This window comes from Nymphaea colorata, chromosome 13 (genome assembly GCF_008831285.2).
Source record: "Nymphaea colorata isolate Beijing-Zhang1983 chromosome 13, ASM883128v2, whole genome shotgun sequence".
NCBI classification, from domain to species: Eukaryota; Viridiplantae; Streptophyta; class Magnoliopsida; order Nymphaeales; family Nymphaeaceae; genus Nymphaea; species Nymphaea colorata.
The window spans coordinates 7,858,266-7,875,168 of record NC_045150.1 but is presented as its reverse complement, the minus strand read 5'-3'; the positions used below and the strand labels follow the sequence as shown (position 1 = coordinate 7,875,168).

At 35.7% G+C, this 16,903-nt stretch overlaps 1 protein-coding gene across 7 annotated transcripts; it reads right to left on the bottom strand.

Annotated features, from left to right (window-relative positions):
- Positions 1–3,113: 3,113 nt before the first annotated feature.
- Positions 3,114–7,901, bottom strand: LOC116267121 (GDSL esterase/lipase At4g10955-like). 7 transcript variants are annotated; one of them, XM_050081259.1, is made up of 6 exons: positions 7,762–7,855; positions 6,267–6,363; positions 5,951–6,159; positions 5,767–5,872; positions 4,110–5,373; positions 3,114–4,010 (listed from the first exon to the last, which is right to left on the bottom strand). In XM_050081259.1, the coding sequence occupies exons 4-5, from the start codon at positions 5,850–5,852 to the stop codon at positions 4,404–4,406; spliced, it is 1,056 nt and encodes a 351-aa protein (XP_049937216.1). In that variant the 5' UTR covers positions 5,853–5,872; positions 5,951–6,159; positions 6,267–6,363; positions 7,762–7,855; the 3' UTR covers positions 3,114–4,010; positions 4,110–4,403. The 7 variants fall into 7 exon arrangements, with proteins under 7 accessions (XP_049937216.1, XP_049937218.1, XP_049937220.1 ...); XM_050081261.1 differs by having other exon boundaries at positions 4,297–5,373; XM_050081263.1 differs by lacking the exons at positions 5,767–5,872; positions 5,951–6,159 and adding an exon at positions 6,460–6,680 and having other exon boundaries at positions 7,762–7,873.
- Between the last annotated feature and the right edge of the window lie 9,002 nt (positions 7,902–16,903).

The following is a 16,903-nucleotide window of genomic DNA, read 5'->3' as shown; positions in this document are numbered from 1 at the left end:
TAAATTAGGATGAAAGGGATATAAATATCAATTACAAGCACTATTTCTATCTTTCTTCTAAAGCTCAACAACTAATTTAAAAAACAAAGCTTTGCATGCATCCCTTTTTTTTCATAAGCAATAGTTGAAATTACACAGATCCTCATCAATTATTGTTCAGAGACACATCCTGGGTGTTGATCAGCTTTAATCCCTTTTATGCTTTCAACTTAGAGATCCTAATTACAAGGCATTTGGTAACAAGAATGTTACATTCTTCGGAGCGCAGCACAGTACTCCTAAATGCATCCCAATCAACAAACATTGGAATTATGGAATGCTGCATTCACGAAAAAATGTATTCCAAACAACTTAGCACTACCATACACCCTTCCTCTTAGTTTGAACCCCTAGCCGGGCGAATGGAGCTTGTCAGTTGTCCTAAAATCATGAAACTAAAATAAATAATAAATAGAAGCGTCCTCAAGGGAATTGGCGTAATGATTAGAGCGGGGTAGATAGGCAGCCAGTTCTCATTTTGAATTTAAGTACGTCAACTCTCTGTGCTGCAAAAGGGAGACCATAGACATACAAGTTCAATTACAACAGATGCAGTACCTTGAGACACTAAAAGCAGACCCTGTACTAGATCAAAAATAATTGGGTGAGAGCTTCACTGGCAGTATGATGAAAATTTTGCTATACAATTACTATTGGCCGAAGCATAGTTACTATGCCTACAGCATAGTAATTAAGAAATGATGGACGTGAAAAGTTCTGCACAAGGCAGGTGGGTCAGCTAGCTTAATTAAGAAACTTATGGGTTTGATACACCGTTTGCTGCGAAAAATACGACATGTCATGGTAAAATGAGACGCCATTAAGTTGTTTTTAGAGTTTATTAGGGTCATTTAGTGGAACAACGTTTGTCATTATCAAATGACATTGGGTCGATTTGAGTTTAATTGGGAATTGAAATTTAATTTTGATTTTAAAATAGTTTGAAATATTTTTGTAACTAGACAACAAAAAGAAAACATGCTGATGCATACATATTGGCCAAGAAACAGCACGCCTCCAACTAAATTTGTCGTGGAAGAATACAAAGATTTAGGATTAACTAGTGTATTCGGTCTTTGCAGAAGTGGTTCTAAGTCCAGTAAAGACAGACTTTCAAATCCACTGAAACCTACATTTCATGCATACTGACAGATATTAGATGACATGACAAAGGAATAGATAGTCTGAGAATACTTTCACATGAAGGAGCCGAAGACCAGATACACTTTCTCCCCTACATCTTTCATTCTCTTTGAGTTTGCTTTTGATTACTGCAGAACTCAGATCCGTGGTGATTTCAGATCACTGCAGAAATCCTCGTCCTCTACAGCCGCCAACGCCTTGGAACTAGGCCTTGGGTGGATGCCATGAGAGCAAAATTCTCAACTTCATAGACTAATTAATTCTTTCCATCTCTTTCCTCTCTCGTTTTCGAAGTGAAACAGAATAAATCAAAGCTGATCAAGTAACAGATAGATCTCCGTCGTTGAATCTGTCCATTCCAAATCTCTCTCAAATCCAATCGGCAGAAGCCAGCATCCCACATGGCGACAGGAAAACACTGAAGCTTTTAGTTTGGACTACCACAATTTCATCGGTTAACTCACACTTAATCTCTCTGCAAGTGACAGTTATATCTCTAAGCGGATATTAGTATAAAAGAAGAGCTCTTTTCTTTTGTTCATAACCTTGGACTTGAAGAAGGTTCACACGTTATAATATTGAAGGAACTGCAGCCAGAATATATGCACTCCCTCTTTAATTTTCTGAAAGAGAATTCGTTTTAAAATGGAACGTGACCCTTATTATATTAGTTCATACACCAACTTGAAGCGTTGACATTCGATCACATATGGCCACTGCCCATAATGTGGCAATTTGGATTTAAGGACCGGTAGTATATATATATTATAACTAGACTTAACCACAAAGTTGGATCTAAAATGACAATTTGACGTCTAAATTTTGGCCTTAAGTGTTGAGGGATCACAACGTCCACCATGTGCTGGTTAAGTTTGTGGTCCTATACTTGGATCAGATTAATCAGACTCGGACATGTGCAAATCGGTTTCAATTGGATCAGTCATCCCTGTCCTTTTCTTTCTTCCTTTTATCAACCACACTAGCTAGTAACTGAACTTTATATGGATTTTTGGATTGTCTTTGGAATATTACTTTTCATAGTTATTACAATATTTTTAAATATACATTTAAGTCCACTTGCAACCTACAACATGGGAAGTTATGTTTAATTTGAGGTACAAGAATCCAGGTTTGGTTTTGATTCAAAGCCTCAATTTTGCTTTTCATAGCTTCTTGGTAATTGTCTTTCATATTCACATTTCTCTTTACTTTTGTTTCTTGTAGTTGGCAAGATTAAGAGATGCAATCAGAAGTCCCTAGAAAAATATAGTTGATTCTTTTTCTTGAGAATAGTACCTCTTATGGGTTTTTTCTTCTTTATTCAAGTCAATGGGCAGGTGGTTGTAGATAGAGGGAAGTGTTGAAGGTATGGTTCCAATATTCACGTAGAACCCCGTGTCTGCTATTGGGGGGAGACCCATCTCAAATACGCGCTTACTGTTGTTTTTTTTTTTTTTTTTCAAGGTTCACAAAGCTCACTTAATGACCTTTTTACAGTCTAGAGGATGAACCCACTAGACATGACAGTGACCACTGGATTTGATCCTCAGACCCCTTTGAGGTAAACAGTCTTGCCTCCCAATGCGCTACACCCCTTGGGGTGCTTGTGTTTGTAATTAGTGTTCCATTATATTGAGGAGTGGAAACATGAAACACAACACCCAATTACCTGGTCTTGCAAACGGAAAGAGATTCAAGCTTGGAAATTCACTCTCTCAATTGAATGAAAAAGGTTCATGTCATAGCCTAAAATGCCATCCACATATTGCTTGAATAATTCAAGTGCAGGAAGCAAATCCAACTTATTCTTGAGAAAATATAACCAGAAATCAGTTCTGTGAAAAAGTAAAGAATGCACTTCCCTTTTGTCAGGCTTCACTACACATTATTAGAGGAACTTGAAAATCATAAACCAAAATCATTCCCAAATCCTGTGAGCAGTCCTCATTACCACATGTCCAAGACAGTTAAGGCAATGTTCTAATGACACATTCTCCATTATATGAGCCACCTTCAGTGGTTTCCAGCACTGTTTGTACATACCTAATTAAGAATGTGCATAGTTGTCCTCATAGTTTCATCCCACATAAATAATGGGAAGAGCTAAGTAATGCAATATATCTTTCACCATTTCCTTGCCTCTCCTTTTATCTACATCATTCTTATATGCACTACATGACATGGTGCGTTGGGGCACAATGTTTCCAGCACTCTCTCTCTCAAAATATGAAGACCCATACTGGAAAAGCTCTGAAAACATAACGGCAGAGGGTTATCTATGGTCAGGTCCTTCATCTTCTCCCATCGCCAGGTCACCATCTATGGTCATGTGTTCAATGATCACTAGACCGAGTCTCTGATTGACAAAATTGCTATTCTTGAATTTGAAAATATAATTCACAGTTTTGCATTTATTTAACCAAATGCTGGACTTGAGAGGCTCTAAATTAATTTCTACTATTTGGTGCGGTACTAGTAATCAATTCTGAAGCATAGCAAGGCAAAGTTATTTATGCAGTTTAAATCAAATAATTCTCCAGATTTTTCTTATGGGTGATTGACAAAAACCAATGTACACCTTGCGAAGAGCTCTAGTGAAAGGACAAGTTGGAAAAGGAAAGTCAATATGGGCAGTTTTTCTTAATGTAAGAACATGAAATACTTCACTTTTCCTTATTTCTTTATTGGTTAGCTAAATTTGGCTACCAGATCCTTCTCTGGTTTTATATGGAAAGACTTAGCCAGGCAGGGAAAGATGCTGCTAGCAAAACAGAGCACAGCAACAGTAACCAGCCAATCGTTTTCCAAGCCTGATTTCACCTGCTAACCTGTGGTTCATTTGACATAAGCAAAAAAATGCTGAAAATAAGTAAACAGATACAAAAGATAACACTAAATCAAGTTTCAACTGATTTAAGCTTCCTTACCAACTTGGCCAACCAGATATGCATTTTCTTGAAAGGAATATTTTCTTTGCTCAATTAGTGTTAGAATGCACCTTATAACACAAAATCCAACTATCTGAAGTATGCATTTCATCTTGGGAGATAATAGATAATCATGAAGTTGCTCTGGTTCTATAAGATTCTCCAAACTCCAGCTATAGTTGCTCACCTTTAAGTGAATGTGGAAATGAATGAGAATGGCCATCTCTTATAAACGCAAAGCCACATGCACTACATGGTCTTTTACCAACTTTTGTTAGGAAAACTCCTCTCCAATTACCCAACGTATCTATACAGCTTGGACTGCAGATGCAAATCCAGACTCCACCACTGATGAATACCATGAGCCTGTTTAAAATTAGCTGCTGGATGTAAGTTCACGGTCATGTTTGCTGATGGAATGAGATGAAAAGGTTGGCTTTCCTGTCCAACTGCATCCATTAACAAGCCTCCAATACAGTGTTGCGTTGCTAGCCGTTCGAGTTTGCTTGCCCCAATGGCATCCATAAGATTCCGGTGCTCAAAATACCCAATGTACTCTGCACATATGTGATCAGCTGGATTCACAAATAAGCAAGGAGTCCATGCTGAAAGAGCAGTGAACAACTCATTTGCTTCAGATACAAAACTCCTTCCTTTGACAGCCATTGCAAGGCCAGCAGTGAGAAGACTGCTGGCTATCCGCAGGCTGGTTTTTACCTTCTGGTCTTTAATCCTCTCAATTGGTGCAGAAACGTATGGAGGATTGAACAAAAATGTATTTAGAAGAATACCTTTCTCAGCCATGCATTTTCCAGCAAGCATGGCAACGGCTGAACCAAGGGAATGGCCACACAACCATATATTATTTGCATATACAGGAGCAAGATTTCTAATTGACTCAATTGCAGTGTGAAAACGAGAAGTTTGATGAAGGCCATGATGAACTATGCTCAGGTCTAATTTCAAGTCTCGAGACAAAGAATCTCCTTTTAGTATCGTACCCCGGAAAGCAATGACTGCACTTGGAGAAGCCTGAGATTGGAAGCTCAGACATGAAAGTGGTTCATTAAACTGAAAAATTGCGCCAAAAACTGACAAATCAGCATCATCAATAAGAGGATGTGCTAACTTAAAACCAAAGAATTCCCACCAAGGGGGTGCAAGAGCATCAGCTCCTTTGCGCTTCAATTGGCGGTCGCGTTCGAGAACATAGACAGCTTGAACTAAACTAGCAGCAACAGACCGTTGATGGTCAGGATTATCCCTGATTCAAGAAACATAGTTTATTTTATTCCACATCAACTCTGACAATGATTGCTGCAAATGAGCAGACAAAACAAAAAAAGTGTTTGACCAGGATAATCTGAAGATAACAAGATGGCATTATTATATAAAGATTGAGCTTCTTTGCATCCACTTTGAGATGTTTTTCATCTCAAAGATTACTGTAACCATACCTATCATCATATTCAATTCAAGATGAGGCCTCATCTTCTGTCTATGACCTCAGTACTGGTTATAGAAATTTACAATCTTATTTGCAATAATTTTACCATCATAATTGATCAAGCAAAATGTTTTGAAAGAGCATTTTACATACGCGAGGGAGCACATTTGGCAAGGGAAGAGAACCTGTAACAGTGATGGCATAACTTACAGTACATTTTGGAGGTCTTTGAAATTGAGCAGAATGTGTGTGCACCAAAAGCAAAATTTGCTGATGTTAACTACTGAACCAACCATCTGGACTGCCTTTAGCAGTTCTGCATTCAGATGTAGACATGGGGTCCGTGATTATATAATTGCAAATCCTTAGAAGTTGTTTGGGGTTTTGGAAGCACCTTTTTAAGCTGTTCTTGGTTCCAAACTTTTGCATTGATCCTAAAATATGCATGAGTGCTGAGGCCACGCCAAGGAATTGCACTGACAATGACTGCTTATTACGGATGTTGCAAAATTTGATTTTGGGAATGCAACTTCATCGCAGAAGCCACAAGCCACTGCGCCTCTCAATTCCCATTTCCAGTGGTACTGTTTTTACTACTAAGTCCTAAAGGATTCATTTTAATTTCATTCGGTGGCACATAGAAAATCAACATACATAAAAAATAAACATAACTTGAGAAGATGAATCAACAAAAAAGAAAGAAAAATTACCAATCAACAGGAGTTAGATGTACAGGCCCTGAAGCGCTGAATGTTTCCCGCTCAGATGTCATTACTATGTCCTTTCTAGTTTCCTCCGGAAAGATGCCTAATAGACAAAAAAACATGGTAGAAGCACAAGTCATCAGCAGTAATTAAGAATTTAAGACTCTTTTTTCTTTTTATTAACTTAATAAATTTATACCGCTTCAACAAGTTCACTTCTATTCAAGCACATTGGGTTATCAAATCACTGAAACTCAAGGCATCCTGTGGCTACACTGGAAATCCAATTGACAAAATGAGTTAAGAAGACCCATTTCCTACATAACGCCCCAGGCACAGAATAATCCCTGAACATCAACCAAGCTCCAGCCGTTTGACCTCAAATTGTATATGATGTCACAGAGATTTTTTCCGCTGCATCTGCAGGAGCAAAATAATCAACCACAACTACTTCTGATAACTTCCCAAGGTCAATGCGACTTACTCCTATGACAATTTGGTGAATGACGATAGAAGGTAGAGGATATGCATTTTTGGAGGACAAGGGAATCTCATTTCAGTGAAAATACACGGAAGCAAGTCATTTTTTATTTCTCTGTCCCAGATAAAAATACAAAAGTAGGATCCATAGGGAGTGTGCGGTAAGGGGAAGGCTGCGTTCTTTGGGAACCGAGTGTTCCAAAAGTATGTGACATTTACCAAATACCAGACAAAAGAACGCAGACAACAAAAACACGGAGAACTAATTGTTCTCGCATTCTGAAAGAACAGAATTGTAGCACTACCTATCACATCCGCAGACTGAATTTCTGTTTCCTGTTATTAAGAGGGATCCACATGACAAGAGGCTATACTCTAAGTAAATATTTGTGATGGTAATATGATTAATCAGAAACACAAATAAGAATTAATAACTTCTCTACGAGAATTTCTGTCGCTGTAATATCCTGTTTCTTATATGTTTTATGCTATGATTTCCTACCCCATCCTAGGCTCATTTTTTGGGAAACAAAAACTAATGACAGAAAGGAAGAAAAACATCTGAACGGAGCAATATTTATGATAATTCTTTTAGGTAAACAACGCCGATCTCAAAACTTTTACTCGCTTTCAACCCTAAAATTTGCAGCATTTCCTCCAACTTAAGATCTAATAAAGGAAAAGCGACAAAGCAAAAGTATTGTGCATCAAAAAGAAAAAAGAAACAATAATTCACTCAAACTGGCCATGAATTCAATTCATTCCATTTTGTTGAAAAAGCAGAACTATCAGAAGCAATGTTACTGTGTTCCATTTTACGATCAATTGAGAAATAAGAACAGCACATGCAAACCGTCAACCTTTTCTTTTCTTTCTTCCTTAAGGATTACAGCATCGTCGTCATCACGCAAGAATGATCTAAAGGAGGCAGAACACCACCATCATTTTTCTTTTGGTTCAGAACATCTTAATCGTCAATATTATTCATTGCATAGAGAAGAAGAACGAAGAATGATCTTACCAGCATTAAGAATTGCAGCCGTCGTTTCCGGCTGCAGTTCCTGCTACAGATTTGTCATCTTCCGTTCTTTCTTTCAGAAATCTAGTTTAATCGAGTTTGGTGCAGCCAAGAGAACTAAAAATCTCAAAACTAAATCCTGACCGTTTGAATCATTTCCTTTCTCAGACATGACAACTATGGTATATATCAACTGCCTATTGCCACACAAAGACGGGATGACAGCTAGGGACGTCGGCAGTTGTATATCATTTTTTAGCGACCGAAACTGTTTTCTAAATAAAAAACAGCCCAAAATTTAACGTATTACAAATCAATGTTCAATGTTTTAATTGTATAACAAGAACATAGTTGTGCGTCGACCAAAAACATGATTTTCTGCTTATCAGGCGCTCTCCAACTGTAAATATATCTATTTAGATGATCCCGATGAGATTATTATTGTGTCCCAAAGTCACCTCTTTCCTTGTGATTTTGAGAATTTCATCATGATTTGGGCGACCTTTGTTCTTAAATCGGTTTCACTTCACTTATGAAATATTGGTGAAATTTGATCGAAAGCTAGGCTTCCACTTTCATCATCACCTTCTTCAGCATCTTGGGCGACCTTTATATTGGGTTCCATGATGATGTTCAATTTTGGATGTCTCATTTAGCTAAACTGATGAGATCAAAGCAAGATAAACTGGGACGAACTCACAATAACTGATCAGCAAGTTGTGCACCCGTATATCAATTAAGTTGCAGTTGGTTCACAGGATAGCTAGACACCGTGCACTGATTTGATCAAATGTAATTGTGCTTTGATAATTACAGAATTTTAACAAGAAGAAAACAAATGTAGTTGTGATTTGATAATTACAGAATTTTGATAAGAAGAAACCAATTGTAGTTGTACTTTGATAATTACAGAATTTTAATAAGAAGAAACCAATTGTAGTTGTGCTTTGATCACTGTTGGTGACACTAGACATAGCTTGGCTACCGTGTATTTCAACCAAAGTTTGAAGCCTCCATTAACCATTCAAAGTGCTTCTGATCAGTCAATTCTACCATACACTTCTAGTTTATATTTGAAAGATCCATTATGCTTGTAGTGCAAGTAATTGGAAATGTCAAACTTTAACTAGACGTTCTTTACAAATAAGTAAAATCCCCACTTCAACTTCCATTAGTATTTTCCTATTACTTTAACTAGATGGACATGAAGAATTTGCTTTCACCAACTCATGCACCTTAACAATAATGCAGCTACCTGTATGTGTTGAATCTGATTTAGCTAGGGATGTCAATGGATTGGATATACCCCTAACCATATCCATTTTTCTGGATATTCACACATTTGGATTCAAATTCAGATTCGATACAGGAAAATTATATCTGAATTCAATATCTAATTTTATAATCCAAGTCCTATCTGAATCCAATTTTTACATTAATGTTTGAACCAAATCCGAATTTTGAACTAAACTTGACATATTTTCAAAATGTAAGAACGTTGGATAAATGATATTCATTTAAAACTAAATCCAATGTGAATCTGAATCCGATTGGATATTTATGTTTATCCAAATCTGAATTTGATCAGATATGACTTCTTAAATCTGATCCAATCCAATTTCTCAATTGGATACTGGATTTGTTTCATATCCTATTTTTTCAGAAGGATTCAATTGGACATCCAATCCAAATAAAATATATTGACATCCATAATTATACTGTCAATGCTATCAATTGTGTATCCAATGAAGATGCCTTGCTGCTTTTAGTTAACTGTGTCCAGCCCAATTGCAGTCTGAACGTCCGAAGACAGACTTCAATTTAACATTTTAATGATGTTTATCCCGACGCATTTTAGACGTTCACAGAAGGGTTTTCATTTAGTAGGTTTTGATTCCTTGACATTTAAAAGTAAGTTTTGAATGGTTCGAAGGGGCATGTTCAACTTGAGGGAGGCTTCTAAGATGTGTTTATGTGTTATGTCGATTTTACAGGTTTAGATCCATAAAGGAGTGCATTCATTGAAGGGTTTTTCTTGCCTTTTGGTACATAATTAATCAGTACTATAATGAACACTAAAAAATTAATAGAAGAGAAACTGTTCTTTCTTCCTATGCAGATGAGGTTTCAGCAGCCTTGCGGGCTTGTCTTCTCCTTATTTCAGCACACACAAGTAGACAAATCGATATAGGTGTTGATTTGTATCTGTGTGTGTTGCACATGTATACAACCTGCTATCTACAAGAAGCTGCTATAAAGTTTTGTTTAATTCATTTTTCTGACGTGGTGATGCTGAACATTAAAAAATGAATAGAACAGGAGCTGTTCTTTCTTCCTTCCTGTGTAGATCAGTTTTCAGCAACCTTGCAGGCTTGTCTTATCCCTATTTCAGCAAACACACACACACACACACATGCACATGCCCACACAAATAGATGAATAGATATAAAGGTGTGGATGTGTATGTGTGTGTGTTGCAGATGCATACAACCTGCTATCTACAAGAAGCTGCTATAAGGTTTTGCTTAAGGTTTAGCTGACATGTGTTGATACTGAGCATTAAAAAACGAATAGAACAGGAGCTGTTCTTTCTTCCTGTGCAGATCAGGTTTCAGCAACCTTGCAGGCTTGTCTTTTTCCTATTTCAGCACACACACACACATGCACATGCACATGCATGCACAAATAGATGAATAGATATATAGGTGTGGATGTGTATGTGTGTATTGCACAAGTATACAACCTGCTATCTACAAGAAGCTGCTAAGGTTTTGTTTAATTCATTTAACTGCTTACTTGAACAACATTCCATGACAGGTGATTTGAGATAAGGTTTACTGAATGACTTATCTTGAATAAATTGTTCCGTCAAAAAGTTGTGGCATGTTTAGGACAGAAAATGGGATCGAGAGAAAAAATCTGCGTCTGAATAATGAGATTAAACTGCCCATCTATCGGTAATGAGACAAATCGTTGGAAGAACTTGGGGTCAGTTCCTGCTTAGTTTAAAGAGGAAAGAAACGACTAAAAATCCTTCATTTTCATATGTTCGCTAAGGCACTAACTGAATAAGATGAACATGATAAAAATGAAAAAGGCCGTTTTATACCTCCACTCGGCTCTAGCACTGTGTTAATCCAAATTATAGTTTGTGGTGGCATCACAAGATTAGGCATGGGTGGATATATAAATCATTTGGTACTGTGATCTGAGTTATTTCTCTGGTTCTTTCTTGTCTGCACATGCTTAGTCTTATTTATATACCGCACATGCTTCGTCTTATTTATATAACTCTGGCTGTAACACAATGGTCTTGGTATGCATAGTGCAAAAAAAACCTTCAATGTGGAGCAGGTCTTCTCTTCAGTTGCTAAGGATATAAAGCAAATACTTGCAGTGATATCAAAGCTGAGGTTAGATGGTTTTGTGCGTTGAAATTTGAAAGGCTTTGTATAAAATTGTAGGAAGATTGTTTCCTGTTCATAACTTTTTCATATTAATGCAGCCCCAAGCTGTCAAGGTTAGGAAACAAGACGTAGCTGCAGCTCCCGATTATGCTAAATCGGATTTTTTTGCAGAGCCTGAGCTTTGTACATCAGATAAGTAGTTCTTTATGCGAAGGCTAAATTAGTAAGGAGTAGCATAGAAGCAAAAGCTAAGGGAAATTTTATTGCTAATACAAGAAGCACAAGTGAGTATAATACTTGATGACAGTGGCAGAACCAAAAAAATTCTGATTAAGTTGCATTAGGTATAAAATTTTAAAGGACACCAACATGTAAAATGAAAAAAATTGATCAGAAATATCAATATAAAAATAAAAAAGTTTTTTGTGGTCCGTGTGGGCACCTGCCCACATGTAGCCCACACTGGCCGTGGTAAAGCTATAAATGGCCTCGCCACGGCGCACCACTATTTTGAATTTCAAACTTTTAAGCGACAGCCACATGTAAAATATATATATATATATATATATATAATATATATATATATATATATACCAATATAAAAATAAAGCAAAATTTGTGAATTGATGGTCTGGGCAGCCGGCCACTGGTGAAACTGGCGGTCGCTGGCAGTGGCCGATGGCGACGCAAGGTGCACTTTTCATTTTTCATTTATGCGGTAGCTTGGGAACCCATTAAAAAAATGGTTTTTATTGAAACCTGGTTTTGAGAAACGATTTTTTTGTTAGCATTCAAAACCTGTATTTACTGTTTGGGCAACATGACAAAAACCAAATTTTCACTATTGGATGACAAAAAAATGGGGGAATGGTAGTTGACACACAGTTAGATAAACTAAACTACAAAGTTAATAAAAAAATTGCACAAATATTGGAATATATATATATATATATATATATGTATATATATATATAAAGAAAAAGATATAGAGCTGGAAGATATGTGTTCTGCAAACATTAAAATATGGAACTTTAATGAAAATGCCATAAATCCAATACTTAAATTTATACTTCAAAAGAGCAAAATGCAATCAATTCAGCTGCAAAAATTTAACAAGAAATAGCAAAAGAGCAAAATTTACAACCACAAATTTGTTAAATCCACCTGCCACAAACACACAAGGTAGTGTGAGTGAAGGATCGCACCATTGGTATGCATAAATTTTCTGAAGACGCTTCTTGATAGAAGGGTAACAAGGAATATCATTCTCATTCTATACAGAAAAAACTGCAGGATTTCAAATGAAGTTTAGTAATTCTACAAGTTAAAAGCAACGATAATGTACAAGTGTCATACAGATTTTGTAAAGGAACATCAATCAGAAATATATTTCATTGCATTTGGGCAATATACTATACAATAACCATACATTAACAAATTATAAAGTGTCAGCTAAAATAATTTTAATTTAATAGGGCGCAAGCAAAATAAGGCTGATAATTTTGCAGTTCATTGTTCTAAATAGTTGTTTGTCTCATAAAATGGACAGAAATAGAGGAGTTAAGAACGGCATCAAGCCCTTCGCCTTATTGTTATTGAAAATGCAACATTAGTATCACCGATACATTTTAACCTTTTTTTCACTTTTTTTATTTTTCAGTTTTTTTAATGCGAAACATTTTTTTTTATTTTTTATTTTTTATTTGTTGCAAATCTACTTATCTTTTGATGTTTGTGTTATTAGTTTCTCACTTTATTTTTTCTTCATTTTTAATTTTTAAAAACTTACCATATTTTTCCTTTTTTTTTTTCAAGCTCACCGTATAATGCACTAACTACCCTGCAGTTTTAAGCCCAAGGATTCAGTTCCATAATAGTCAAACCGGCTCTAAATTGACATATCGAACAAATTTTTCTTACCTATATGTATTTAAACTTAATATGCATGCTAGTGAAACATTTATCGACTGTTTAGCGATATCCACAAACAGTTAATGAGCAGCACAACCATGCCAAGCTAGAAAATAACTTGAGCACAAGCTCATGAGCTTCTCAATCTCAACAACGATTCAACACAAAGACCAGTAAAGATAAAAAACTCCAAATGATCGACCAGTTGGTGAGATGTTCATTTACAACAGAAGCATAAAACAAAGTAAGTGTTACACAAGAAAAGAAGAAGGCCAAGGTAAATAGTTTACCTTTTGTCCAGATTTGGCGCAAACAATGGCCTCTTCGTGAAACAAAAGGTTGCCTTTACATAATACACATGAGGAGGAAATGAGAGACATAGAATGATGGTGTTGTGAAAAGAGACAAAGAATGGTGGTGTTGTAGATGGGGTATTTTAATTTGTTGTAATGTGCCCATTATTAAGGAGCAAAGCCAGAAATATTTTATGAGTGGGCTAAATTAAAGTTTTTAAATTTTGACTAAAGGTGAAATATCATTTTTAAAAAATTTTATATAGAATAAGTAAAATTTTCTAAAAATTACATATAAACTTTTTTTTTTAATTAAGGTGTGGCTAGAACCAAAAATTTTTCATGATGTGCCCATCATTAAGAGGCGAGCTAGAAATTTTTTATGAGTTGGCCAAACTAAAATTTTCTAAATTTTGACTAAAGTTAAAATATCATTTTTTAAAATTTTTATATAGAATAAGTGAAATTTTCTAAAAATTACATATAATTTTTTTTTAAAATTAAGGTGAGGTCAGAACCCATGCGGCCTCCCTTGGCTCCGCCTTTGGCCATCATGCCAATTGCTGTGGCAGGGTTTTCACTAACAAAAGAGACCCCCCATGCCAAAACAAGACTTCCTATTGAGCGTGCATCCAAATAGGGTGTACAAATTTTCCTTTGCTAGAGTTCAAAAAATGTGTTCTTAGCTAGATTTTAAAGAGAGTGAAGTTGAAGTTGGGGATGAAGGCCAATTGTTGTGTGCTTGCTTTTATAAGAGGGAGTTCGATGGTTTGAAATTTTAATTCGAAAACAAAAATTTTAGAATCATAATTCCTCGTCAATTTGAGACCAAACGCCCTAACTCAATAAATTTTGGTCTACCAAAACCAGAGGTTGTTCAAGATGGAGGTATATCTCTGCCTTCCCTATCATCTTAGCAAATACTTACTGCGCATTCATGTGCTTTCGTTATTATAAACAAGACAAGGGCTAGCTTGCGTTCCATGGTTCAGTGCATGGATGGAATAAATTTCTATGGGATTTCTTTAAACTTTTTTTCCCCCTTATTTCATTTCTTTCAGCAGCAACGTTAGATTTGGGAATAAGGACAAGGTGGAGAAGTTTCTACCATTTATTCATCCGTGCATTGTGCATCAGATCCTCTTAAATCTGATCCGATATTCTCAAGGCTACCTGCAATTTTTAGACCGTTTGGTGAAGATTCCAAGGATTGAACTCTGGTTGAGTATCAAAAAAGGAAAAAGTTACCCATTATATATATATATATATATATATAAATATATATATTGGTGGCAAATATTTCGATTTTATGGCAGATTGAAGAGTGTCGAATATCAATTCTAATTATTTAATATTTATTGTTAATTTTTGAAAAACTTTTTCGCCGTTGCTTTCAAGAAACGACTATTGTTATTTATTTACTGATTCCCAACGTTTTGTCTTCCGTGCCGAAGAAGCGCATGGGGGTAGTTATTATTGGGACGTTCAGCGACGGACAGGAAAAGCTGACAATCATGATGGGGGGGTGGTGTCTCGGTTCGACTCGGCCTGCCCTACTGGGTCGATCCAGCAAGAAACAAAGTGGTGGGTAGGGACTTGGCTTCAGTTGGTGCATCGGCTCCAACCGGTTTGGTATTAAAAATCATGTAAGTGTTGGATGAATTTGATCTAAAATCCCAGCATTTATCGAATACCAAACTAAGAATATAATTCGCTAGTTGACATGTAGGTAGTCTTAGGGAGAGCGATGAATTTGATCTAAAATCCCAGCATTTATCGAATACCAAACTAAGAATATAATTCGCTAGTTGACATGTAGGTAGTCTTAGGGAGAGCTTGGACTCCAAGGGCAGGAAGAAACAAAGGTAGAGTTCGCATGGGTTCTGGCTTCACTTCACTTTTTTTTTTTAAATTTGCATGTAAATGTTAGAAAATTTCACTTGTTTTATAAAAAATTTTTGAAAAATGATATTTCAACTCTAGTCAAAATACAAAAAAACTTTAATTCAATTCTCACGTAAAAAAAAAATAATTTATGGCTCTATCCCTCGCTTTGGGTCTTGCTTGGGCAGTGAGATTTCCTGCTGGTTATTCAAAATATAGGGGATGCTTAAAACAGTTGATTACGTACAAGGGTTGAAAGTTCTTCTTCCCTTGATGGAGCTGCTCTTTCTTTCGTAGTTCATGCAACTCTCTTGGGCTAGGTTTCTTTTTCATAGGAGTGGAGCCACATAAGGGCATGCGTCGGCAATTGTCCATATAATAATATCTATTATGTATGCATTGATGAACACCAATTTTTTGTATATTTACTTATAAAATGTCCCTAAAAGGGACCTCAACCAGTCTTTTTTGTCTGTGTTCTTCAATTGGTTCAGATATCTCTGAATGCCAGCTACAAAGATGGAGACTTTAGAAAACCTAGTGGTCGCACCCAAGTGGCTATGTTCATGTTTTTTGAGGTCCTTTACATTATTTTCTCATTAATGCTATGTTTGGATGGATGAAAAAGCAATGACCTGGAATGTCGAAAGAAAAAGAAACGGGAAAAAATGATATGGAAGGAAAAAAAAAAAAGGAAATGGGAGGAAAAAATATTGTAAAAATTAATTTTGAATATAAAGGAAAGGAAAAATATGAAATGTCAATTTTTTTTAGCTTTGTAAAGAAAATGAACGAAAAAAATTTAATTTAGTTTATAATAATGTCCCCAACACCTCTAATTTTATTTATAATAGCTCTCTCTCTCTCTCTCTCTCTCTCTCTAAGGTTGATCAAATGCATATTATACTCTTTCTTTCCCTTAAATGATATTTGTTATTAATTGTAATAATTTGAATATTGTTCATCGTTTTCACTATACTAAGCAACGGCTACATTGGAATTAACAAAAAGTAGACATAAATAAAAACACCAAAACACCTAAAAATAGGCACTTAATATAGTCAGATGAACTCTTCAAAGTGGCGGCACCAGCTTTGGTTGATGAAGATGTGGGTGTGGCTTCAACTCGCAATACCATCATATTTATATATATATATATATATTAAACTTTTCATCATTTGTCTCCTTTTCTTTTTTCTTATAAAACAATTATATATATAATATAATATAACATAAAAAGTACTATGAATTTAGATTGTTATATTAAAAGTTCAAAGAAAGTAAAAAAAAATGAAAATGATAAGAACCGGTTAAGAATAAATGCTTTGAATCGCCCAAACATAATAAACAATAACAAATATATGTTGGCCACAACATTACACTTTCAGTAGAAATAAATAAAATCCACCACTTAAATTACTTTCAATATTTAAAATGAATGAAAATAAACAAGTTATCGTTGTATACGAGTTACTTAGTCAATGCCTCAATCAATGGCGGCCAAGCTCTCGAAAGTTTTAGGTAAAAGGTACCGATCCATTTTATTATTGCAATGAATTGGGTGTATGTGGGTATCCCATATAACTACGCTTAAGTTCAGTGCATGATAATAAAACATTAAAAAACGTTCACAGAGGTTGAGGTGGACAG

What these genes read in the sequence shown, in the direction of transcription:
- LOC116267121 (XM_050081260.1), bottom strand. Translation starts at nt 5,852, where the DNA reads ATGGTTGGTTCAGTAGTTAACATCAGCAAATTTTGCTTTTGGTGCACA. An exon ending in AAAGACCTCCAAAATGTACT is followed by an intron (nt 5,374 to 5,766) that starts GTAAGTTATGCC and finishes TTCTTGAATCAG; the next exon opens with GGATAATCCTGACCATCAAC.